Source organism: Ursus maritimus, unplaced genomic scaffold (assembly GCF_017311325.1).
Source record: "Ursus maritimus isolate PB19 unplaced genomic scaffold, ASM1731132v1 scaffold_14, whole genome shotgun sequence".
NCBI classification, from domain to species: Eukaryota; Metazoa; Chordata; class Mammalia; order Carnivora; family Ursidae; genus Ursus; species Ursus maritimus.
Genome location: NW_024423786.1, coordinates 57,599,208 through 57,614,915, shown reverse-complemented (window position 1 = coordinate 57,614,915; position 15,708 = coordinate 57,599,208). Strand labels below are relative to the sequence as shown.

Sequence of the window (15,708 nt, the reverse complement as noted above, 5' to 3'; positions counted from 1 at the left end):
CGGCAGCTGCCCGGTGTCCAGCACGTAAGCTGGCCCCTAGTCTGGAGAAAAACCTCCTGACACTCAGGGTGCTGGGGGCAGCTGGGAGGGGTAGTAGCTTGCACCCCAGGCCCGCATCCCCCCAGCCTTCCCGTCCTCCACTGCTCCCCTCCCTGCACCCCGCCACTCACCAACCCCTTCCCATCACCTGTAGCAGGACCACCGGCTCCTGGCCTGGCTCTGGTGGCAGCGCCAACGATGCTGCATGGCAGGCTGGGGGCTGACCCGCCCTGACCAGGCTGCTTCGGGAGCTGGACCTACAGATGCTGGACATGCAGGCATGAAGCAAGGCTTGCTTCTGGCCTGGCAAGGTGTGACCAGGAGCACCAGTGGGGGGGCTGGGGCAGCCTGGCCTGGCAGTGGGGCATCAGCCCGTGGCAGGGGCCATCGGACAAGCCCCCTATTTTTCCTTCTCTGGGTAGTCCTGGAGTTTGTCACTAGCATTAGCCCATTTCTCAAATGCAGAAACTGAGGCACAGAGAGGTTAAGTATAGGCAGTGGCGAAGCTGGGGTTTGAACTCTAGTACCAGTGATCAGGGCATGGATGCAGCATGTGCAAAGGCCCTGGAACAGGAAGGAGCAGGACAGCACATCAGAAGGACATGAAGGAAGGATGTGGGGAGTCGTGGGACAGGCCCATGTGGCCGTGGGGGCCGGCTCTGTGCCCCGGAGTCAGGGCCCCTCCAGTGGCACGGGGTGACCCTGTGTTCTGTAGCCTCTGGCAGGGGACTCAGGCCCCTGGTGTACAGCGACGTGAGCTGGCTAGAATCCTGTCCTTTGGCTCTAGGGTCAAACCTCCCACGCCCCTGCTACAGTCTCTCGTGTCCTCTTTCAGTGAGACCACCAGCCGCTGTGGCGCCAGCCTCAGACCGGACACCCCAGGGAGGACCCTACTCCCTTGCTTGGCAGAACCCTCCCCTGCAGAATTGGGGAGGGGGAGGGGGGACCTGTGCGGACTCTGACCCCACTTCTGTTCCACACGGTCCATGTGGCCATGGACAGGCCACAGTTTCCCTACCAATGAGGCAGGTTGCACTTTTAAGGCTGTTTGTGGAATCCAACCAAAGTCAAGGGCCAGCTTCTCCCAGGACAGGCTCCGGGCTGAGGGCCCCCGAGGCCGGGGCAGAGGCGGTGTCGGCTGGCGCCAGGAGCTGCAGCCTTGTGCCGAGGCGGCAGCTGTGCTGTGCCTGCCCGCGGTGAGGCGGGGCGCTGGGCCGTGGGGTGCGGAGACACTGAACAAAGATATTCCAGTATCATCTTCCTGTTTTTTGGTAACATCTTTACTGAGATACTGTTCTCATGCTGCAGACGTGCATAACTCAGTGGGTGTTAGTGACCCAGGGCTGTGCCACTTGCACTTCTAGAACATTCCATCACCTTAACAGAAACCCCATCCCATCAGCCGTCACCCCCCGGCCCCCACGGGCCCCCCTCCCGTCCGTGGAGGAGCCTGTTCTGGACGTGTCACACACGTGGACTCACACGCCATGGGGCCTTCTGTGGTTCCCCCTGAGCGTCGTGGGCTCGGGGTCCGTCCCCGGACAGCGCGTGTGGGAGCCGCGCTCCTGCTCGCGGCCCAGGGACGCGCCAGTGCGTGGTGGACCATGTGTTCCATCCACCTGCCCGTGGGTATTTGGGGCTGTGTCTCGACTTGGCTGCTGTGAACATCCGTGGCCTTTCACTCTGGCCGCTGCTTTCCTGTGGAGAAGCGCTGGCCTGCTGCCCGCCCCCACCAGCACCGTGGCCCTTGTACTTGCTTTGCAGGAAGCCACGAGTTTATTGTTCTGTGACATCCTCAAGGGAGGCCCACCTTTAGAGGCAGGGAGGCCCGGAAGGAAGCCTCGGGCCTTGTCAGGGGTCCTGGCGTGGCTCCATTGGCTGCAGATCAGGGCAGGGTGTGGAGGGGGAAGGCTTATCTCCCCATCCCAGCTGTTCCTTCCTGGCCCAGTGGGGGGCCCCCCATGGGTCCCCAGGTGAGCAAGAGGCCACCAGCAGGAATGGGAAGGTGCCCCACCCTGCCTGGGGACTCAGAGCGCTGCTCAGGGCCGTCTCTAACAGGGTAAAATGGCCTCCCTCTGTTCTCTGAAGGGTTCCGTGGAGAGTGTGATGCTCCTGCCTCCGAGGGAGGTCCTGGGGCCGAGACAAAGCCGCAGAGCAGGACAATGGCACCCTATCCTCCCACACTCTGGCTTGAAGTCAGAGATCAAGGTGGGCAGGACTGCCCTCCCTCCAGAGGCTCCAGGGGAGGGCCCTTCCTGGCACCCCTCAGCCTCTGGCCATGTCACTCCCGTGTCTGCCTCCATGGTCACACGGCCTCTGCTCTGTGTCTGTGTCAGAATTCCCCTTTTATGAGGATGTCAGCCATAGGATAGGGCCTCCTGTGCTCCAGTGTGACCTCGTTTCAACCTGGTTATATCTGCAACTACTCTACCCCAAAGGAAGGGCCCATTCTGAGGTTCCTCTGGACATGGCCTGGGGCACCATGGCCATGGCACCATTCACCCCGGCACAGACACGGACACTTGCCACCCTGCTGCAAACACCAGCTCACTTGCCCCAGTGCCCTGTGATGGGAAGGTCGTCCTCATCCTAGCTGTCTGGCTCTGGGGACAAAGCTACGTGTCCCGGGGGAGATGGGGGGGGTGGGACAGTGTGGGGACGTGCGCCTAGGCACCCCAGCAGGATGCTCAGGAAACACGAGCCCCATGCGGAGCCTAGCCAGCCTGAGGTCGGTCCCAGGGACCTTGGCCGTCTGCAGCGTGGGGCCTGCACTGGCCCTGGGTCTGGAGGACGGCTGCCCAGAGGCTGAAGTCGGGCCCCCCAGGGAGATCTGACTGGAGCGTGGATGCAGGATTAATCTGCCCCAGCGCTAAGCTTCTCAAATCAGACCCTTTCTCCCCCATCTTAGGGTTGAAGGTGGGTGCCTGCAGCTCACTGCCAACAGCTCTAGAAGACAAATGGGGGAGGGAGCAGGCATGGGGCTGGGGGGCACCATCCCCATAACGCTGTAGGTCGAAGACTGGCTGAACAAGAAAGAGCCCTCCTGAGACCCCACCATGGCAAAGACATGGGCAAACGGGGAGAGGAGCCCGTGGACCACCGGGAAGTCTCGATGGGGAACGGGGGGTGCCGCCAGTTCCTTGAGAGCCAGCAGCTGCCATCTTTCTGGGGAGAACATTTGTTGAATGATGAAGAGCCCATGGGGGTGAGAGGCTGAACCGTTCGCGGGCCGCGGCCAGCTGCGCTCACTGGGCATGCCCGCCCGTCAGGCAGGTGCCAGGCCTGGGTGCCCACCCACAGGGAGCCTCCCCAGCTCACCACCAGGTGTGCACCCTGGGCGGCCCGGCACCACCCCCACTTCTGTCAATTCAGCGCTAACGGCGGTGTGGGATCTGCACCAGCTCCTGGGGCGGCGGTAACAGCAAACTGGACAGCACGAGCCAACGGAAATCATGTTCCTACGGTTCTGGGGCCAGAAGTCCACGATTGAGGTGGGCTGGGCCGTGCTCTTGCTGTAGGCTCTGGGGAGGGTCCTTTGGCCTCTTCCAGCTCCTGGGGGCTCCAGGCCTCCTCCCTGGACTTGTGGCCGCATCCCTCCCATGTCTGCCTCCCTCTTACCAGGCTGGCTCCCCTGTATGTCTGTGTCTCTCATCTTGCATTTCTTAGAGGGACACTAGTCATTGGATTCAGGGCCACCTTCATCCGGGATGAGCTCATCTCAAGACCCTTTTTCCAAATGAGGTCCCACTCACAGGTTCTGGGGGGCACCGCTCAACACAATGACCACCCTGTCCCCCGCCCACTTCCACTGCTGACCCTCCCAGGCCCCTCTCCCCTCCTTGCCCAAACCCTTTCCAGGCATAAAATCCCCACTATGCTCCCTCGGTCACTGCCTGGGGAGGGTTGGATTTCAAAGCTCCCCCTTTCGGAAAAATGCACGTAAAAAACTAAGCTGAGACATTTTAGCAGTGGACAGATGGGTGTAACAGAATGAAAATCTGACGTCATCATCTCTCTCCTTGTCTGTGACTTTGAGAGGTTTTCTAAGAAAAAGTAGAAGGCAATGAACCAAAGCAAATGCTCTGTCCTGGCGGGGATGGCGTCCGGGGTGTATGGTGCCAGAGACAGGCTGGCCAGGAGAGGCCTCTGGCCCAGAGGCAACCAGTGTGGGGCGAGGAGGGAACCAGCCTTACCACACAGCCTGGCACCGCCCAGCCGGGACTCCAAGGCAGGACACGGCCAGGGAGGCTGAGCCAAAAGCCCCGGGTGCCCAGTCCTGAGGGTCAGCAGGGCTGGGCCTGGGGGCTGCTAGGAGCCACATGGCTTTGTCGGCAGAACTGCTGGGACGGAGGAAGGGCTCCCTGACTTCTAGTCGTCCCCAGAACAAAGCTGGAGAGACAGGCCAAAGAGGAGAGCTGTCTCCTTGCCATTCTGTCTGAGGAAGACGTCCAGATCTGGAATCTGGGCACCTCCCAGGGAGGGAGCCAGCCTCAGAGGCCAGGGGTGGGGGACGGAGTGAGGAAGGGCACCTGTGGAAGGCAGGAGTGGCTGCCCCTGCCCTCGTGCATGGGCGGGCGGGCAGCAAGCAAGGAGCACAGGCTGGACACGAGGTCAGAGAGTGACCAGTGCAGTGAGGGAATTTACAACAGGTGATGGAACTGGGCTGCTTTGAGCCGGTCAGAGACGCCAGATGGAAGACAGGACACTCAGTTACGTTTGAGTTTCATATACGGAACAGGTAAATTTTAGTATAAGTCTACCCCAGATACTGCATGAGATAGACTTACACTTTAAAAAATCACAGATTATATATTTTTTAATCTGAAATTCAACTGTAACTGGGTGTCCTGCGTTTTTATTTGCTAAATCTGGCCACCCTTGCTGGAGTGATCCTGGAAGGCTTCTCCTGCCCCAGGGTGGGGCCTGGACGGAACAGGACCGGGATCTGAGCGGTGGGAGGGGACAGGGAAGACTTTCCGGAGCGGGGTCAGAACACAGGGTCTTGGGGGAGCACAGCTTGATTTTGTAAACAAGAGCAAAGACCGCCTGGCGGCCCTAATATCTCCCATGAGATCTGTCCTCAGCCCAGCCCAGGGAGGGCAGGAGAGGGGGCTGTGGAATTCCACCCAGGCCGGAGGGACTTTGAAGCCAGCTGGCTGCTTTCCTTGTCGTTCTGCACGTAGCTCTCGGCCCCCTTCTGAGCGCCCCAGGCTGGGGCTTCTGGCCGTTCTGAGGCTCCCAGGTGCTGAGAGTGAGTCTCCAAGGAACAGAGCCCCTTCATCAGCAGGTCCTGGCCCCTATGTCCTCCAACACTCACCGTAGGCCACCTGGGCTCTGCCCAGCCTCCCTCCTCCTGCCTGGCTCTCCTCGGACTTGCCCTCACCTCCCCACGGGGCTGCGGCCACTCCAAACATCACAGCCTCAGGAAGCTGCCTGGCAGGGTTCTAAAGCAGCCCTGCCTCACCCACAGAGGGGCAGGACACCTCCCCTTCTCCCTTCTAGGGGCTTTGGTGGGTCTAGTCATTAAATTGACATAAAACAGATGAGCAGGAGAAAAACAAGTTTAATAACACGTACACTACATGGGAGACATGCAGGAAAACAGAGAAACACCCTGAAATAACCAAAGCCAGCCCCTTAAATGCCACCTTCAGCTAACGCCAAGAGCAGATGCTAGGGGTGAGGAGTTTGGTATGGGGGGTAGACAGGGTAAGGCTGCACATTCAGATGCCCGCCCGCTGCACCCATGCGGGTTTCGGGAGATTGCCTGACCCCTGTTCCTGGCGCCGGGGTCAAAGGGGCTTTCCCTCGTACGCGTAAATGTCTCTCGCAAAAGGGTAACTTCTCAATTCTTCAGGGCTTCCCCGCAGTTCTTAAAAATAACCGGTTAGAGCAACCCCACAGGGCACATCGGGGGCTGTCGGTGTGCGGGTCCATGTGGACGTAGGCCGTCCGTTCTCGCGGGCACACACGCAAGAGTGGGATTGCTGGGTCCCACCGTAGCTGTGTGTTCCACGTTTTGAGGACCTGCTGGGGCGTCTTCCACGGTGGCTGCACCCATTTCCCCTCCTACCCCCGTGCCCGAGGGTTTGGTCCTCCCCTGCCAACACCTAGGGGTTTCTGCTTGATCACTGCTGTCCTGGCGGCTGCGACTTGCCTTCACCCATGACGTGATGGCGAGCGTCACCTCACGGCCCGAGTGCTGTTTGTACACCTTCCTTGGGGAAGTGTTGCATTCAGATCCTCCGTCCATTTTAAATTGGGTTATTTGTCCTTGTTTTAAATCAAGTTGTAAGTGTCCTTCATATGTTCTAGATGGAAGTCCCTCATCAGCTATGTGACTTACCAATATTTTCTCCCATTCTGTCGGTTGTTTCTTCACTGCCTTCCTGGTGTTCTTTGAAGCACAAAGTTTTTAATTTTGATGACGTCCTATTTGTGTTTTTATTGTTGCTCATGCTTTTGGTGTCATATATAAGAAACCAGTGCCTAACCCAAGGTCATGAAGATGACACTCCCTTGTTTTTGTTTGAAATTATTTTGCCATTCAAAAAAGTATTTGTGGTAGCGGTGCCCGGCTGGCTGGGTTGGTAGAGCACACAACTTTTGATCTCAGGCTTCTGAGTTCGAGCCCCACGTTGGTTATAGAGATGACTACTAGTATTAAAAATAAAATCTTGGGGCGCCTGGGTGGCACAGCGGTTAAGCGTCTGCCTTCGGCTCAGGGTGTGATCCCAGCATTCTGGGATCGAGCCCCACATCGGGCTCCTCCGCTGGGAGCCTGCTTCTCCCTCTCCCACTCCCCCTGCTTGTGTTACCTCTCTCGCTGGCTGTCTCTCTCTCTGTCAAATGAATAAATAAAATCTTTAAAAAAATAAATAAAATAAATAGTCATCCCCAGAACAAAGCTGGAGAGACAGGCCAAAGAGGAGAGCTGTCTCCTTGTCATTCGGTCTGAGGAAGACGTCCAGATCTGGAATCTGGGCACCTCCCAGGGAGGGAGCCGGCCTCAGAGGCCAGGGGTGGGGGACGGAGTGAGGAAGGGCACCTGTGGAAGGCAGGAGTTTACTTAATAAAGTAAAAAGTAAGTAAACGGGCATTTGTTGTAAAGCACGGGGACCTCAGGGTAAGTTGTCCAGCCCGTTAATGTGACGTTCAGATAAACAGCTTTCCCGGCGTGACGATGTCCAGGCACTGCACGGGACACCTGCGATCGGAGGTACCTCGTTTCCCTCTGAAGGCGGCCCCGCCCCAGCCCAGCACCCGTCCCACCTGTCACAGGGATCGCCACCCCCCCCTTCACGCGTTTCTTCTCTTCCTTATTGCGACAAAACACACATGATGCACAGCAAGCATCTCGACCACCTGGGAGGGTACACTTCTGACGTCACACTCGGAGAGGCTGAAGAAAGGGAGGAGGGGCCCCGGGCCGTCCTCGCGGGTCCCGCCCCTGTTTCCTAGCAACCAACCACGCCCCCAGGCCGCGGGGCGTGGCCGCCAGGGTCATGTGGGGCCTCTGCGGGCGCTCGCTCGCTCAAGCGCATGGGTACGTGCGTCCACGCGCGTGCGCAGGGGGGCGGCCGGCGTGCCGTGCGCGTCGCCGCCCCACGGCGTCGCCCTGCGCGCGCGCGCCCGGCCCTCCCTCCGGTTCTTATAGCGCCGCGGGCGGCGGTTGGCTGTGGGGACGGCGCGGACGGTGGCGACATGGCGGCTCTGCGGCTCGTGGTACTGGCGCTGGCGCTGCTGTGCGCCGAGGTGTGCTCCGGGGCAGGTGAGCGTCCCGCCCGGGCGGGTGGGGGCGGAGCGGGGCCGAGAGCTGGGGGCGGTGACAGTGGGGGTGGGGGTCCCTGAACCCCCGCAGCCCGGGCGCGCCGGGGGACCCGGGAGCTGGCCCGACCCCTGGACGAGGGCACCGTCGCCGTCCCCCCAGTCCCCGCGCCGGGTGTGCTAGGGAGAGGGGCGCGGCGGAGAGGGCCCCGGGACCCCCGCGCGGCCCCGGCGAAGCCTGTGCGTCCTGGAGCGGTGCCCGCCCGCCCAGGCCCGGGGCTCTCCGCTGGCCAGCGCGCTAATGCCCCTGCGGCCGTGGGCTCGCCGGACCTGGAAGGGATTGTCATTCTTGGCAGGATTGAGGTTCCGTGTCGTGCCCCGGGTAGGCACCTGCCCCCTGGTGTTGGCCCCAACACCGAAACCCTTGTAGGGAAGCCAGCGCGCTCCGCTTGCTTTGATTGTGTTCGATTTCAGGGCACAGACGGAGATGGCGTCTCGTCCGCCCTCTCCTTTTACAGGAGTGGAAACTGAGGCCCAGGTCGGGAGGGGACATGTGCCAAGGTCGCCGTGAGGTCGCGTTGGCAGCCCAGTTCGGAGCAGGAAGTGTGGAGAGGGTGGTTTTTAGCCTTAAACAGCATCTGTTTTCCCGAGCGCTTCACAGGAGTGGGCAATGTTTTGGGGGTGGACAGATGTTGCGGTTTGGAGAAGGGATTAAAGCGTATTTTTCAGGGGAAAGCAGAACAGCCTCTCTTTGCCTGATGGAGATCTTTTCCCTGTTTTGTTCTTGGTTAAAGATTTCTAGTGATGGGCACGTAGGGAACAAAGTGCAGGAAGGGTCTGGGGCTCTCGTGGGAGGCAGCAGCACGCGGGCCTCTGGTAGAAGCTTCACCGGTTCACTCCTGACCCAGTTGAAGATCTCAGTTGGCCTCTCTCCTCTTCTGTATAATCAAGACGGCAGTTTATTGAATGCCTTTGGGCGAGGGCCTTGGCCCCTGGCAGGCACACTGCTCGCTGTTTGCCTGCCAGCGGACCTCTGGACGACTCAGATAGGAGCCCGCAGGCAAGATGATTGTGGAAGACAGGCTGCTCTTTCTGGCAGCTTGAGCCTTTGGAAATAGCTCTCCGTGGCTGGACGTGGTCACGGACAGCCATGGGGGTGAAGGAGGACTCTTGGTTTCCCTCTGCTGGGTAGCACAGCGCCTGAGCTTGCCCCCCTCATCAGAGGGTGGAAGCACTTCTCCACGTCATTCCTGGGTTCAGTTACTGCGGCTCCAGCCAGGAGGCTGAAAGGACCCCTACCACCGGGGCTTGGGCTGTTCCTGGCCTCTCGCACACCATGTAGGGTGTGTGGTGAGGGGGGACTCCGTTTGTCTGCACGGTGTCTGAATCCACCTGGGACCTGCGTCTGTGCTCTCTTTTCTTTCTTTCTTTCTTTCTTTCTTTCTTTCTTTCTTTCTTTCTTTTTTTTTAAGATTTTATTTATTTATTTGATATCGAACAGAGAGAGAGCATGAGCAGGGGTGGGGGCAGGCAGAGGGAGGAGCAGACTCCCTGCTGAGCCAGGAGCCCCATGCGGGACTCGACTCCAGGACCCCAAAATCATGACCGGAGCTGAAGGTAGACGCTCACCCACTGAGCCACCCGGGTGCCCTCTTCTTCCTCCCCTTTGACAACTCCACAGCTCCGGGGGCTCTCAGAAATACCATGCATCCTTTTTTTCCTGGGACAGGTGAATTACTGACAGTGTTTGCCTCCCCTGTCTGGGTCAGCTTCCCAGAAACTTTCTTCAGAGGACCCTGCCAGCAGTGGGGTTCCTCAGCTTAAGCACCAGTGCCTGCCAGGTTGGCACCCGTGTCGGCTGAGGCCGCAGGACAGGACTCTCCCTGGGATTGCCCCGGGTCCCATCGCCCTGGCTGGCCTGGTTGGGAGGGCACTAGGGGGCACTAGTTTGCTGGCTGGGTCCTGCAGGCTCTGGTGTGGCCTCTCTGAGCCCCAGGTGAAGAGAGCACAGCCGCCTGGTGAGATGGAGGGAATGGGCGGGGAGGGCGGAGAGGCCCAGAGCCTGTGGCTGGCGTCCCAGAAATGTTCTCTTGCTCCTCCTACCTGAGCGGGGCTGCTGAGGTGGGTGGGGAGGAGGGTGGGTGCTGGCAGCCTCATCCCTGCTCCTGGGCTGTTTACCATAAGGCCTGCCTGGCCCGGTGCCCTGCCCGGCTGCCTAAGGGCGTGGAGGAGGGGTGGCTGTTTTTAGATGAAGGTGACTTGACTTGAGAACATGGCTCACAGTCACGTGGCCAAAACTGAGTTTTTACTTTTCCGGGTCTCTCCCTTGTTCCTCCCTCCTGCCCTGTGCTCTCGAGGGTCCCTGTGAATTCCCGGTGTATCCCTCCCATCTCTGGGGCCAGGGGTGGTGTGCCTCGGTTCCCTGCTGCGTATGACCCTCAGGCAGGGCAGGGGTGACGGTGTGTGGGGGGGTGCCCTGCCTGAGGGCTGAGTCCCCTACACCCCCCTACTCCCCGTGGGTGTAGCCCTCGAGCCTGTGGTGTTTGGGCCACTTCTTTGTCTCCCGGGGAGCAGGGTGCAGCTGGGACAGAGCTGACCATTCTCGCAGCTCCGGGTGAGGGGACAAGGGTGCAGACACCGGGCCTGAGGTTTTAGAGAGGCGGGCCGGTCTGGGCGGAGGGCCGTCTCTGGCCTCACTTCCTGCCCTGACTCACCACTCCCAGCTCTGCACGGAGCTGTTGGTTTTGCAGTCTTGGGAAATCGTGATTCCTGAGAAATGCAGCTTACTGGGAGGTGATCCTTTTGTAGAAATGGCGCTGCCACTGAAGGGTTTCAGTCCTCTTCGAGCTTCACGCCTCTGTCTGCTTGTAGTTGAGTCCTGCGAATGGCTTTGGGCTACCCCCGGAGGGTGGACAGGAGGGTCCGCCTGTCCCCAGGACCTTGGGGCATGGACCACCTTGCCCTAGAGCAGAAAGCCTGAAGGCTTGGAGGCCTTGTGGCCGGCAGCCTGTGCTCTCCTACACAGCCCAAAGCTGTGACCGTGTGCGTGTGTCTGCGTGTGAGCTGCGTGCGTGCACACGTGGGTACGCAGTGCGTGGCCGTAGGCGTGTGCTGGGTGTGTGTTTGCATGTGTGTGTACACGTCTGTATTCACTTGCCCGCAGCGGTGGGAGGGGCTCCGTGCAGTTCCTGACCGCCTCTTCCCCTGCCTGCCAGGGGTCTGAGACCTGTGTCCCGTCCAGCGCTGGCCTCGGGTCCCAGCTCTTCACACAGAGAGGCTGCCGCCACCCCTCCCCCAGACTGGAAGTGCATCTGGGGGAGCTGGGGCCTGCGTGTGTTCAGTTCCTAGCGGGACAGGGGAGGGGAGCTGTCAGCCCACTGAGGACTCAAGTGCCAGGGACTGTGTGAGGAGGAGACAGGCGCATTCTGCCCATGAGTCACTCGAGAAAGCTGCCCCGCTGTGATACCCCTCCAGTAGAGGTTGCCTGCTGCCCTTTGGGGTTTTCAGATTACATTTTCTTTCTTTTCTCTCTTTTTTTAGGATTTTATTTTTTTGAGAGAGAGCACGCGGGGGGCGGGGGGGAGGAGAAGCAGGCTCCCCGCTGAGCAGGGAGCCCAATGTGGGGCTCGATCCCAGGATCCCAGGTCATGACCCGAGCTGAAGGCAGACGCTTCACCGACTGAGCTGCCCAGGAGCCCCTTCAGGTTAAATTTTCTTAGTGACTGACTGGGTGTTGACGACAGAGCCTGTTTCTTGTTGGTACTTCGGTCTCCTGAGTTTTCACCCAACTCTATGCTGTAGGCGTCTCCCTAGAGACTGAAGGGGAAAGAGCTTATTGCTCTCACAGCCCTGGGGTGGCTGTGGCTGTGCTCGAGTCCTCTGGGCACGGTCTAGAAGGGACGCCTCTGGGGCCCATGAATTTGGGTGACAGACGGCACTGAGTCAAGTCACAATTGTCACAATTGCCCTGAGACGACTCTGTCTGCGAGCCTGCCTTCTAAGTCCCCGCCGTCCAGGAGTGTCCCCACGACACGTGCTGTGAGCCCTGGGACCGGGCTCTGATGTGGACACAGGTGGGCTTGCTGCTCAGCCTCTGGCGAGGGGGGTCCTCCTGGTTCATTCTCACAGCTCCACCCCCCGGAACTCTGGTCCCTCCTGCCTCAGCAGGCTGCTCACCTTCTGGTTCGAAGTGATTGTCACATTTCGCTTCCTAAAGAGAACATCTCAAACCAGTGGGGAAGTTGGCCTAGTTGGAAGTTGATGGAAGGGCCACTGAGGGTCCACCAGTGGCGTCTGGGCCATCTCTGTAGTGGCTTTGTGGCAAGTAGGAGTGGAGCCCTTGACCTTCCAGAAGGGGTGCCACCCAGGAGAGGGGCAGCTGGAGCCCCCTGGCCCCCACCTCGCATGGCCTTGCTCTGATGGGGGGAGGGGGTCGGTAGGAGCCTCCAGTGAGGAAATGGTGGCCTGGGCAGTGGCAGATTTACCTTTTATTTATTTATTTTTTTTTTTAAAGATTTTTGTTTGTTTTTTGAGAGAGAGGGAGCACAAGCAGGGGAGGGGCAGAGGGACAAGCAGACTCCTTGCTGAGCAAGGAGCCTGACACAGGACTCGATCCCAGGACCCCGGGATCATGACCTGAGCCAAAGATAGACACTTCACCGACTGGGCCACCCAGGCGCCCCTAGATTTATCTTTTAAAAGAGGAATTTCAGGTTAGGGTCACATGGGCAAGTGGCTTGGGGCCCTGGGTTTGGGTCCTTTCTGGCCCTGATCCCTTTGCTCACGTCCTGTCGTGTGCCCCCCAGGGAGCGGGATCTGGACTTCTGTAGACGATATTGGCTCCAAAACACGCCTTACCTGTACCCTGAACTACAGCGCCACTGAGATCGTCGGCCACCGCTGGGTGAAGGGGGGCAAGGTGCTCAAGGAAGACGCACTGCCTGACCTGAAAACGGAGTATGAGTGAGTGAGGCCCAGAGGCGGGTGTTCCAGCCTGCCCCAGGGCCTGCAGAGATGCCAGACCCCCATTTCAGCCTGCGGGTGTCACCCGCAGGCCCCTCCCTGCGCCCCGCTTGCTCTGACATGTCGCTGCCAACGGCCTCTGTGGTCAGTCGGAACGAAGGTCGTAGTCGGGGGGCTCGCTCTGGACAGACAGTAGACAGGAGCTCTGCTCACACACCCCCGTTGTGAGATGGCCAAGGCCTGGGATCCAGCGAGGGGCTGGTGACTGCGGAAAGGAAGGCCGGCCTCTGAGACCTTCCCTTCTCTCTCCGGGGTGCTGGTTCGGGTGGGCGGACAGACTTGGGTTCTCCCCGGCCTAAGTCCCTGGCTCACTGAGGTCTCAGGCACTCTCGGCTGCCCTGCTCTGAACCCTTGCTTTAGTTGGTTCCTGAGCCAGCTCCAGAAGCAGTCCTGTTCCTCGTTTCAAGGGTGGCTGGGCACAGAGGCTCATTGATGCAGGCCCCCCGGCTTGGGGGGGGGGGTTCCGCGTGCTGTCTCCGCACCTCGTCGTCCCTCCTGACTGCAGCCCCCTGGCCAGTCCTGGCTCTGGCTCCAGTGGGAATCACCTGCAGTGCCGTCGTTTGAACTGAGCTCCTGCTGCGACCCCGCTCACTGCCGGGCGTCTTCTTGCAGGGTGGACTTGGACGAGCGCTCCGGGGAGTACTCGTGCATCTTCCTCCCAGAGCTTGCGGGCAGGACCAGCATCAAGCTGCAGGGTGAGCTCGGCAGGCCCTTGGGCACACTAGGGAGGGGGCGGGGGACACCGCCCGCCCACCTGCCAACCCAGCAAGGCCACAGCCTAGGAACCGGCAGAGAGTGCCTTGCTTGGTCTCCCCTGTAGGGCCCCCCAACATCAAGGCTGTGAAGAGGTCAGAGCATGCCACTGAGCGGGAGACTGTCGTGCTGGGCTGCAAGTCGGACTCCTTCCCCCCGGTCAGCGAATGGGTGTGGTACAAAATGGAAACCTCTGGGGACCAGGTGAGACCCATGTCCACCCGGGGAGGAGCTGGCTTTGGCCTCGGCCTCAGTCCCTACAAGGTCCGCCTGCCCCCAGGTCATCAGCAACAGCTCCCATAGCAAGTACTTGGTGATATCCTCGGAGACCAAGACGGAGCTGCACATCTCGAACCTGGACCTGGAGGTAGACCCTGGCAAGTACGTGTGCAATGGCACCAACTCGGAGGGCACCAGCCAGGCCATCATCGTGCTGCGCGTGCGAAACCGCTTTGCCGCCCTCTGGCCTTTCCTGGGCATCGTGGCCGAGGTGCTGGTGCTCGTCACTGTCATCTTCATCTACGAGAAGCGGCGGAAGCCGGACGAGGTCCTGGACGGTGAGCCCACCTGCCCTTTGCTCGCTGTTCGGTTGGGGGGCACCGGCCAGGAGCGCAGGACAGAAGAGGGTGCTGTGGGGTGGAGGGTCCTCGGCCAGGGGGCTGCCCGCCCGAGGCCTCCTCTGCCCCACTGTCCTCCCTTACTTGGCTGTAGGTGGGTGAAGTGAGTGTCCTCTGCTGCTCTGCCCCATCTGTGGCAGCTGCTTGGGGCCCAAGGGGCCAAGCAGCGCTTGACTTTGTGCAGACGGAGCTCAGGAAGCCTGAGCTTGCCCACCTGCCTGGCGCTTGTGGGCAGGGCTCCCAGGTGCCACTCTGGGCCGTGACCACAGACAGCTCGTTCGGAGGGTGCATGACCTGGGGGCAGGGCTGGCTGCCTGCATTTACAGTCAGAGACACTGAGGGCAGGGCCCCACGGGACTGGTGCCACCCTGCAAGGGGCCTGGTCCAGGGACTGCTCCTGATGGCCTGTCCTCTCCTTGCATGTGGCTGCGCGTCTGCACAGATGAGGACACGGGCTCCGCTCCTCTGTAAGTCCTGGCCTTGCTGGGTTGGAGGGTGGGTGGGCGGTGTCCCCTGGGCAGGGCTTGGAGGACTGCCGGCCTGGACAGCATCCACTGTGCACCTGGCGGGTGGGAGCGGGGCCACTGTTTCGTCCTCCTGAGCGTCCAGAACCCGCCCTCGTGTCCCCAGGAAGAGCAGCGGGCATGTGAATGACAAGGGCAAGAACGTGCGTCAGAGGAACGCCAACTGAGGTGAGGTGAGCGGGAGGAGGGGAGGTGCGGGGCCCGCCCTGCGGGGCTCAGGCTGGAGTCTGAGCACCCCCCTGCCCTGCACAGGCGTGCCGCCTCCATCTAGAGCAGCTCAGCGTCTGGTGTTTGCAGATTCCACGTTCTTTCCTCTCAAAGGAGACCTGGCCCACGAAAGCAGACCACACCGTGGGTCAGATCACACGTTTCTTTCCCTTTTTAAACTCAACTAGGGTTTTCTACACATAGAATTCCGTTCCTTAGGGGTTTTGTTTTTCCTTTTTAAACATTTTGTGAGTGCCTCTGGGGAGCCGTGAGCTTCCTGCGAGACTCGTGTCCTCTGCCCGTCCCCTCAGCTGCCCCTGCCCGCCTGTCCCGTCACTGTCTCCCCACTATCCCCCACCTGTCCCTCCTGTCCCCACAACCCGTCCCCTCACTGTCCCTTGGGCATTTAGCCTCCTAGCCCGTAGTGGGGGTTGTGAAGGGCAGGTTGGCCTTTTTCTGGGGCTCTACCTCCTGAGGCTGCTGGGCGTGTTGGGATCCTTTGTGGAAGGTCACAGGTCGTGCACCATGCAAGTGTCCTGCCCGTCTGAAGTCTGTGCTGGCGGGGTGCCTCAGGTCTGTGTCGTGCGTCAGGACTGCTATGAACATGTGGCTGCTGGTGGGCCCCGCCTGGCCCTCCCTGTCCCTCCCTGCTTCTGCTGTCCACGCGCCCAGCTGCAGGATTGCTGTGACGGCAGCTGCAGACCCCCCTCCCCAGCTGCTCCCCGCCGTCCTGACTCGCCCACCACCTGTCTGCTCACCAATAAAGAAAGGCCAACCCA

At 60.4% G+C, this 15,708-nt stretch overlaps 1 protein-coding gene across 2 annotated transcripts; it reads left to right on the top strand.

Moving 5' to 3' along the window:
- Nucleotides 1-7,656: 7,656 nt before the first annotated feature.
- Nucleotides 7,657-15,708, top strand: BSG (basigin (Ok blood group)). 2 transcript variants are annotated; one of them, XM_040629813.1, is made up of 8 exons: nucleotides 7,657-7,810; nucleotides 12,612-12,768; nucleotides 13,441-13,523; nucleotides 13,649-13,785; nucleotides 13,862-14,138; nucleotides 14,641-14,665; nucleotides 14,829-14,890; nucleotides 14,975-15,708. In XM_040629813.1, the coding sequence occupies exons 1-7, from the start codon at nucleotides 7,744-7,746 to the stop codon at nucleotides 14,887-14,889; spliced, it is 807 nt and encodes a 268-aa protein (XP_040485747.1). In that variant the 5' UTR covers nucleotides 7,657-7,743; the 3' UTR covers nucleotide 14,890; nucleotides 14,975-15,708. The 2 variants fall into 2 exon arrangements, with proteins under 2 accessions (XP_040485747.1, XP_040485748.1); XM_040629814.1 differs by having other exon boundaries at nucleotides 14,829-14,895.